This window comes from Chiloscyllium plagiosum, chromosome 28 (assembly GCF_004010195.1).
Source record: "Chiloscyllium plagiosum isolate BGI_BamShark_2017 chromosome 28, ASM401019v2, whole genome shotgun sequence".
Classification (NCBI taxonomy): domain Eukaryota; kingdom Metazoa; phylum Chordata; class Chondrichthyes; order Orectolobiformes; family Hemiscylliidae; genus Chiloscyllium; species Chiloscyllium plagiosum.
The window spans coordinates 18,180,668-18,191,091 of NC_057737.1; the positions used below are offsets into that span (position 1 = coordinate 18,180,668).

Genomic DNA, 10,424 nt, shown 5'->3' on the forward strand with positions numbered 1-10,424 from the left:
GTCCTGATGGTGAAGGGGATAGAGGATTGGTCGGCCCAGTTCCCGAAGAGCATGGCCTCGCTCTTGCCTCGGCTTACCTTGGCCCCCGAGGCCCGTTCGAACTGGTCACAAATGTACATGATTCTGCACACGGACAGCGGATCCGAGCAGAAAACGGCGACGTCATCCATGTACAGGGAGGCCTTAACCTGCAGGCCCCCGCTGCCAGGAATAGTCACCCCTCTCAGGCTCGCATCCTTCCTGATGGACTCGGCAAATGGCTCTACGCAGCACACAAACAAGGCAGGAGAGAGAGGGCAGCCCTGCCTGACTCCAGATCTGACTGGGAAGCTATCTGATTCCCACCCATTGATTGAGTCTGCACTGACAATGTTGGTGTAGAGCAGTCTGATCCAATTGCAGATTCCCTCCCCAAAGCCCATTTTGGAGAGAACATCTCTCACATACCTGTGTGATATCCTGTCAAAGGCTTTCTCCTGGTCCAGGCTGATCAGGCAGGTGTCCAACCCTCTGTTCTGCACGTAGGCGATCGTATCCCTGAGGAGCATGAGACTCTCAGCAATCGCACCGCACCGCACCGCACCGCACCGCACCGCACCGCACCGCACCGCACCGCACCGCACCGCACCGGTCAGGGTGAATAGAAATGGATTGCCACTTATGACCTAGCAGAGTGTTGAGCAGAGGTTGTGACATCCAGGTTTTAGGTACTCACTATCAAGTCCACTTGGGTTTTGACCCCATGACAACAGAATTCCAAATGAGGCTAGCCAAGCAATTAACCTAATTTCTTGGCTTGATGCAAATATTTCTAAATCTCCCAGTCCAGTGACTATTACAAATGTCAAAGAAGTAATTGATGTTTATGCAAACCATTTCACAAATGAAGAACATGTGAAACACAGTCAAGTTGAAATATGGGAAAACGTAGCATCAAATTTGTCTACATTCAGTGGAGATAAATAACCAGATAACCTATTTTATAGAGGTGTTGCTTGAATGATAAGATTTACCCAGGCTGTCAGAATAACATCAGATAGCGCTATGGGAGTTTTACATTCATCTGTAAGGATAGACATAACTTAGTTTAATATCTTATTTGAAAGATGACACATCCAAGAGTATAACATTGTCTCACTGAAGTTGTTGGTCAGTTCGCCGAGCTGGTTGATTTTCTGGCAAACATTTCATCTCCCTCCTGGGTGACATCTTCAGTACTGTGTAGTCTCCAGATGAAGTGCTGTCATTGTGATCTGCCTTGAATTTATACGGTTCTGTCTATTGTGGTAGGTGGTTCTATTTCCAGTTTTGTACTGGAGTGGTCTGTAGTTGAGGTCTATTTCAACATGTTTTTTTATGGAACTAGTAGCTGAATGCCAGGCCTCCAGGAATTCCCGAGCTTGTCTTTGTTTAGCCTGTCCCAGTATTGTAATGTTAAATTGGTGTCCTTCATTGTCAATGTGTATTGAAATGAGGGAGGACTGGTCATGTCATCTTGTTGCAATTACAACTCAAACTACAGATCTTCACTAAAATCTTGAACTGGCTTTCTGAACTGGACTGTTAATATGGATTATGTGCTCAAATTGCAAAGTGGGGCTTGACCCAGGCAAGAACAAAACTCTTTTTAACTTAGTATCATGTGAAAACCACAAATTTAAAGTTCCTCAACTTGTTCCAACGTTTCACCAACATAAGCCAGATTTCAGTGTTATGTAATTGCTTCTTGTCCTTTTTGCTTTTAACAACCTTTGGGTTGAAGGGCTGACAAGGTGTCGAGGAGCCTTTTCAAACACCCACCAACTTTGAAAGATGAGGCTTCTGGAAACAGCATGACCAATAAGCTCTCACCCAGGAGTTCGAATTATATTTGTGCTCCTTCAGAGTTGCTGGGTCAAAATCCTGAAACATTCTCACAAACAACACTGCGGATGTACCTACACCAATGATTCAAGAAAACTGCTTCTCAAGGACAGTTAGGGACAGGGCAACTAGTGCTAGCTGTGCCAAGGATGCACAAGGTAGCATGGGATGGAAATCAAAGGATAAAAAGGGATAAAGCAGTAGAAAAATATTGTGAATGAATGAGTTTAAGAATACAGCATTGAGTTGGTATATAACACAGAAGGAACATTCAAGGAACAGTGAACATTAATACTGTTAATGCCTTCCTGCCTCCATGCTAGCAAGCTCCAGATGGAAAGGTCCGTGACAACTTTCCCAACTGCCTCCATTTAACAGCCATCAGTGCTAGGTTAACAGCAATATAATAATCACTTTCAGGTTTAGATTACTTACAGTGTGGAAACAGGCCCTTCGGCCCAACAAGTCCACACCGCCCCGTCGAAACGCAACCCACCCATACCCCTACATTTACCCCTTACCTAACACTACGGGCAATTTAGCATGGCCAATTCACCTGACCTGCACATCTTTGGACTGTGGGAGGAAACCGGAGCACCCGGAGGAAACCCACGCAGACACGGGGAGAATGTGCAAACTCCACACAGTCACACAGTTTCTTCGCATGTTGACTGCAATTTTCTCCAGTACCATGATAGCCTGCTAACCTTTGACCTGTGCAACTGCATGTCAACAGGAGGAAGGCAGTCATTTAATTTGTGCATAATCAAGGTCAGCGAGGTGGTCACCAAGAGACAGCTGCCTGCCCCTGCTTCTGACTCCCATTGCCCTCTCTCCCAGTGGCCCCCATCCTGTGAGACCCCCTTCCTCACTACCCTCCTAACAACCTGGATCACCTTTTCATCCTGGGACTTTGGGGTGTTGCTGGACAAGCAGCAGCCTCAATCTCCTGCATAATGCTGCTGAGTGCTAGAGCTGACAGTCTGATAAACTAATACCTCTGTGCAGACAGAATGAGATATTCCAGGTCCTCAGTCAGGAGGAAGGTTTGCTGGTGTCCTATTAGATGCCTGGTGGGTACGGGATCCTTCCTTCTCGAAGTGAATGCAGGTGACTTGCGAGCTTTTTCAGACAGTATGCAAGACACCCTCCAACCTTAAAAGGTTACACTGCTGGGAAAAGCACAGCTTACAAGTTCACTTTCATGAGTTGACATTCCCATTCCATCATTGTCACTGGATCAAAATCCTGGAACAGTCTCCTTAACAGCACATGAACAGCAGTCATTCAAGCAAGTGGCTCAATACTATCTTCTCAAGGATAATTAGGGATAGACAATATGTGCTGGTTTTGCCAGCAGTGCCCAAAATAGCATGGGCTGGAGAGCAAAGGATTAAACGGAATAAAGGGATAGATACAGCATTTTGTAAACTGATGTGTTTAAAAAATGCAGCACTAAATTGGCAAAAAATACCAAAGGACCATCAAGGAACAATGAACAGAACCAAAGGAACTCTTGCAGAGTTGCATTGTGCTTTACTCAAGAACTGCATGAATCCATGTGGGATTCTGTTAGTTCATTTTTTAGATTAGAATCAGTCTAAACATTACGGCACAGACAGCAGCACACAGGGGGCTAAAACCTTCAACACAGTATCTGGGCTGACACCAATTGTTAAAGTTCACCTGAGAATTTTTTAAACTTTTTTTTTAAATGTTGTGATTTACATATGAAAGAAGTGAAACTAACATGGTAATTCTAACAGATGAGAGATTTAACAAACAATCCCGTTTTTTTAAAATTATAATTTCAGTTACATTGCACTGTAAACTTTTGCTATAAATTCTGTATCTTACAATTGTGTACTTCACAACCACCCGATGAAGGAGTAGCGCTCCCCCGAAAGCTAGTGCTTCCAATTAAACCTGTTGGACTATAACCTGGCATTGTGTGATTTTTAACTCTGTATATGAACTTAGATGACCAGGGACATTATGACCTTGGTCAGAGAGAAAAAGGAAGCACATGTAACGAGGAACTGAAGAAGCCCTTGAAGTATATAAGCAAAGTAGGCAAGAACTTAGACAAGGAAGTAGAAAGGATAATTTGGGTCATGAAAAGTCATTAGCAAAAGGAATTAAGGAGAATCCCAAGACTTTTTATACACAGATAAAAAATAAGAGGGTAGCCAGCGAGTGGTTTGGCCCACCCAATGACAAAGGAAGTAATCTATCTGTGGAGCCAGAAGAGGTAGGTGAGGTCCTAAACAAATACTTTGTATCAATATTCACCAAAGAGAAGGAATTGGTAGTGGATGATCTAAGGGAAGGGAGTGTTGCGTTTCTAAGCCAAGTTTCTATTAAAAAGGAAGAAGTGCTGCACATCTTAAAAAGTATTAGGGCAGCTACGTCACCAGGTCCTGATGGGATTTCTCCCAGGATATAGAGGGAGACAAGAGAACAAATTGTTGGAGCATTGTCAGACATCTTTGTATCCTCTTTGGCCATAGGTGAGGTCCCAGAGGACTGGAGAATAGTCAATGTTGTCCCATTGTTTAAGAAGGGTAGCAGGGATAATCCTGGAAATTACCGGCCTGTGAGTCTCATGTCGGTGATAGGGAACTTATTGGAAAAGATTCTCAGGGACAAGCGGCATATACATTTAGAAGCGAATGGATTCATCAGCATGGTTTTGTGTTGGGGGAGGTCATGCCTCACTAACATGATTGAGCTTTTTGAGGAGGTGACGAAGATAATTGATGAGGAAAATTAATGGATGTTGTCCACATGGACTTCAGTAAAGCCTTTGACAAGGTCCCTCATGGCAGACTGGCACAAAATGTGAAGTCACATGGTATTGGGGTGAGCTGGCAAGATAGATACAGAACTGGTGAGGTCATAGGATGTAGAGGATAGCGGTAGAAAGATACTTTTCAGAATGGAGGGTGTTCCACTGGGATGAGTGTTGTTGTAATCTATATAAATGATTTTGAGGAAAACGTAGCTGGTCTAATTACTAAGTTTGCAGATGATACAAAGATTGGTGGAGTTACAGATGGTGAGGAGGATTGTCAGAGGATACAGCAGGATATAGATCAGTTGGAGGCATGGGCAGAAAAATGGCAGATGGAATTTAATTTGGACAAATGTGAGGTGATGCATTTTGGAAGGTCAAGGTGGAAATTATAAAGTGAATGGCAGAACCGTAAGGAGTATTGACATACAGAGAGATCTAGGTGTGCAGATCCACAGATCATAGAAGATGTCAATGAAAAAAGATAAGATAGTTAAAAAAAAAAGGTTTCTGAAGGGGCATTGAGTATAAGGGTAGACAAGTTATGCTGCAGCTTCATAGAACTTCAGTTATGTTACAGTTGGAATATTGCATACAGTTCTGATCACCACTTTACCAGAAGAATGTAGATGCTTTGGAGAGAGTACAAAAATGGTTTACCAGGATGTTGCCTGTATGGGGGATTTTAGCTATGAAGAAAGATTGGATAGACTGGGTTTGTTTTCACTGGAAAGCCGGAGGTTGAGGGACAACCTAATAGAAGTTCATAAGATTGTGAATGGTGTGGATAGAGTGGAAGGTATGAGGGTTTTTTACAAGGTGGAGGGGTCAATTACTGGGGGACACAGGGTCAAGGTGCAAGGGAGGAAGTTTAAAAGAGATGTATGAGGCAAGTGTTTCACATAGAGGGTGATGAGTGCCTGGAGTGCTCTGCCAGAGGAGGTGATGGAAGCAGATATAGCAGCATTCAATAATCACCTGGACGAATACATGAACAGGAATGTAATAGAGGAATATAGATCCTATAAGTGAAGGCAGTTTTAGTATGGGGGGGCAAAATGTGTTGAGGAAGACTAGGAGCGCCGAAGGGCCTGTTCCCCGGCTGCATTGTTCTTTGTTCTCTTTGTTTGTTCTTTGTTCGCCGAGAAAAACTGCTGCCCATGATTCCAAAGCCATGCCAACATAGTTCAGGCTTAATTGCCCCCTAAAATAGCAGAGTAACCATCTCAATTGTATAGAAATGGGAAATATATTGTTGACCTTGAGCCACGCCACACCTTGTGAATGAATATAAACAAATGTAAAAGAAAGGTACCTGAACAGGATTTTGTGCTGATTCATGTACAGAAGAAATGAATACTTCTCGATTTTTCTTTTGCCATTAATCTCAGATGTTCCATTGCCCATTATAAGATGGTGAGTATGGATCACACCATTTCATTTTGAAGTTTACTTAGAAATTCCCATGAGTAGTTCTCAATGTCTACTATAAGAAAGAGTACCTCTTAGGTGTTTTGCAGTTTCAGTAGTTGATTCAGTCTAAATATTAAACCATTCTATAATATTGTGACCTGGACTTCTTGTAGTCTTATGCTTTACCTTCAGTATTCTTCAAATGCCAGAATATCGATCCAACACTACTTTTCCCCTGTAACCCTTGATTCCCCTACTGATCAAAAACCTATCTACCATAGCCTTAAATATACACAAGGACTCTGTCCCCACAGTTCTCTGTAGCAAGCAGTTCCAAAGGGTCTCAACCCTCCAAAAGAAGAAATTCCTCCTCTTCTCAGTCTTAAAACAGCACCGCTTCATTCTGAGACTATGTACTCTGGTCCTAGATTCTCCCATGAGAAGAAACATCCTCTCAGCATTTACTCTGTCAAGCCCCTTAAGAATCCTCTATGTTTCAATGATATCACCTCTCGTTCTTCTAAACTTTAGTGTGTAAAGTCCCAATCTGTGTAACCTTTGCTCATAAGGCAATCCCACCATACATGGAACCTTCTCTGAGTTGCCTCCAATAAAATGGTATCTTTTAGATAAGTGCTTAAGTACTCCAGATGTGGTCTCACCAGCACTTTTTATAGTTACATGTGGTATTTTCCCCTTACAAAATCTTTTGAAGGATTGGCCAATTAAGCAGTGTACAATGAGCGGTTTGGTGCCATAAGTCATGATGTTCAGAGAATCACTGACTTAAGATTTCCTTGAGATGTTCACTGGAAGTCTAATTTCTTCTCAAAAGTCAGCTTGTCCATCTCTGAGAGATTCAAAGCCATATTCCAGTGGTTAAGCCAACTCTATCAAGTGCATTACCACGTGTTCAGAATTATATTCTGATATAGTCATAAACATAACATCTATGTCTTTTTGCATTTTATTCAGCAATAGATGTTCTGCATTTCTTTTATCTTCATGCATTCATTCCATGCCTTTGTAAAAGTGTGCTTGTCTGTTTCTGTGTACTTTACACACAGATGTGAAATATGACAAAGAACTGGAAGAGATTGATACAAAAGAACAAATACTAAATGAAGATGAGTTTGCAGAGGTAAGCAATAGCTCTTTCAGTGTACTAAATAACACCCAATTAAGTTCATTCTTATTAATGCAATATATTTTCAGCATTTTCCAACAGCTGGGATTTGATCAATATCTGCAATTGGAACACTGAAACTGCCTCCATATATATTCACTTGAAAATAGTGGGAATGTTGTACCTGCAGACAAAGTGCTAAGTTTAAGTTCCCTGGTCAGTTCATTGTGTTTGTTCAAACTCTTGACATTCTTTAATATGTCAGCTTTTAATGGCATAGATGATTTGTCTGCCTTGCCACCGCTACCCACATCATATGAAAGAATAAAGATACAAAGTGGTTCTAAGAAACTTTATTTTCCTTATATGCAAGCAAGACATTTTAGTGCCGTATTTATAGTACTGCTATCTATTGATGTTGATGTACACATTAATAACTTTTCAGAAATTATCCTCAACGCTTACTCTTTCTCAGTATAATATATCTAAATGGAAAATATTAATTCATGCATGATATTGCTAGGTCAGGCCTTCTTTACTTGTGTTAGCAAGTAATTAATAATGTTCAGAGATAAATGATTATGGTAATTATATTTGTTGATCTTACTAATTTCATTATGGGATGTTAACAATGTATAGTAAACATCCCTTGTTTACTGAAACATCATCAATGGACAGGAAATATTGGAGCCATGGTCCCATCGCCAGCTGCCTTCTTATTCATGCTCAGGTGGCTCTTCCTCAGTTACATTTTAAAGCTATCTAAAAAGGAGTTAGAGAGAAAACAAGAAATTATAGACTGGTTAGCTTGACATTGGTTGCAGAGTAAATGCTCGAGTCCATTATAACAGATTTAATAGCAGAGCACATGGAAAACAACACATGGATTTATGAAAGGAAAATCAAGCTTGACAAATCTATAGAATTTTTCAAAGGTGTAACTAGTAGAGTTGATCAGCAGGAGCCAGTGGATGTGGTTTATTTGACTTTCGAAAGGTTTTTTGGTAGTGTCCCATATAAGTGATTGGCATGTGAAATTAAAGTACATAGGACTGGAGGATACAGAATTCTGTCATGGATTTGGAACTGGTTTGCAGAAAAGAAACAAAGAGTAGGAATAAAAATAAAAGCCATTAACTTCTGAATGGCAGGCAGTGACCAGCGGGGTACTGCAGGGATCAGTAGCTTTAGATTCCAGCTTTTTAATAGTTTGGATGAGGGATCGAAATGCAATATCTCCATATTTACAGATATCAGAAAACTAGGTGAAATACTGAACTGTAAGAGGATGCAGAGATGTGGGAAGAGGGCCGAAAACATATAAAGGCATTCAACAAGGTGCCACACAAAAGGCTGCTGCATAAGATAAAGATGCAAGGCATTACAGGCAATGCATTAGCATGGATACAGGATTGGTTAACCAACAGGAAGCAAAGAGTGAGAAGAAATGTGTGTGCTTTTATGGTTGGCAATTAGTGACTAGTGGTGTACCTCAGGGATCAGTGTTGGGATTGCAATTATCCACAATTTACACAGATGATTTGGAGTTGGGGACTACAAATTATACTTCAAAGTTTGCGGATGAGTGGTAGAGGTAAGTGTGCAAAGGACTGTGAAACTTTGCAGAGGGACATAGATAGTTTAAGTGAGTGGGCAAAGATCTGGCAGATGGAGTACAATGTTAATAAAGGTTAAGTCATCCATTTCGTTAGGAATAACTGTAAAAAGTACTATTACTTGAATGGTAAGAAATTGAAGTTGAAAAGTGTGGCGCTGGAAAAGCACAGCAGGTCAGGCAGCATCTGAGGAGCAGGAGAGTCGATGTTTTGGGCATGTCCCTGATGAAGGGCTTATGCACGAAACATTGACTTTCCTGCTCCTCAGATGCTGTCTGACCTGTTGTGCTTTTCCAGTGCCACACTTTTCTACACTGATCCCCAGCATCTGCAGTTCTCACTTTCTCTCAGTCATGGTAGAAATTCTGGCACGCCTCCAAGTAGAGGCACCTGGGTGTCCTTGTGCATGAATCACAGAAGGTTGGTCTGCAGGTACAACAGGTAATTAAGAAGGCAAATGGAATTTTGTCCTTCATTGTGAGGGGGATTGAGTTTAAAAGCAGAGAAGTTATGTTGCAGCTGTATATGGTGCTGGTGAAGCCACACCTGGAGTACTGCGTGCAGTTTTGGTCTCCTTACTTGAGGAAGCATGTACTGGCACAAGAAGGAGTGCAAAGGAGGTTCACTAGGTTGATTCCAGAATTGAGGGAGTTGGCTTATGAGGAGAGACTGAGTAGACTGGGATTATATTCATTGGAATTTGGAAGAATGGTGGGCGATCTTATAGAAACATGAAGGGAATAGATAAGATACAGGAGAAAGGATGTTTCCACTGGCAGGTGAAAGTAGGACAAGAGGGCATAGACTCAAAATTAGGGGGAGCAGATTTAGGACTGAATTGAGAAGGAACTTCTTCACCTAGATGGTTGTGAATTTGTAGAATTCCCTGCCCAGTGAAGTGAAGACTTCCTCAGTAATTGTTTTTCAAGCTACAATAGATAAATTTTTGAACAGTAAAGAAATCAAGGGTTATGGTGAGAGGGCGGGTAAGTGGAGCTGAAGTCATGAAAAGATCAGCCATGATCTTATTGAGTTGCAGAGCAGGCTCGATGACCTACTCCTGCTCCTAGTTCTTATGTTCTTATGTTGTAATCAGTCAGAATAAGGAATTGTGTAATAATCTGTGCTTCTTTTGACAAGATAGACTAAGGAACAATTTAATTAATGAGAAACTTATAGTATCTTAAACTTCGGGTGTTTTGGCACAATGGTAGTTTCCCTACCTTTGAACCAGGATGCCCAGATTCTCCCTCCACCTCCTCCATGATTTTCGCTTCCCCGGTCCCCAACGCCTTATCTTCACCATGGACATCCAGTCCCTGTACACCTCCTTCCCCATCACGAAGGACTCAAAGCCCTCCACTTCTTCCTTTCCCGCCGTACCAACCAGTACCCTTCCACTGACACCCTCCTTTGACTGACTGAACTGGTCCTCACCCTGAACAACTTCTCTTTCCAATCCTCCCACTTCCTCCAAACCAAAGGAGTAGCCATGGGCACCCGCATGGGCCCCAGCTATGCCTGCCTCTTCGTAGGATATGTGGAACAATCCATCTTCCGCAACTACACTGGCCCCACCCCCCACCTTTTCCTCCGCGACATCGATGACTGT

At 42.0% G+C, this 10,424-nt stretch overlaps 1 protein-coding gene across 1 annotated transcript in view; it reads left to right on the plus strand.

The window, feature by feature from the left end:
• The window catches only part of LOC122564002 (EF-hand calcium-binding domain-containing protein 5-like), a 164,768-nt gene that overhangs the window by 38,239 nt on the left and 116,105 nt on the right, over window positions 1–10,424 (plus strand). Inside the window, exon 4 of the mRNA XM_043718422.1 lies at window positions 7,138–7,211. Coding sequence (XP_043574357.1) covers window positions 7,138–7,211 — 74 coding nt within the window. The remainder of the gene's footprint in view (window positions 1–7,137; window positions 7,212–10,424) is intronic.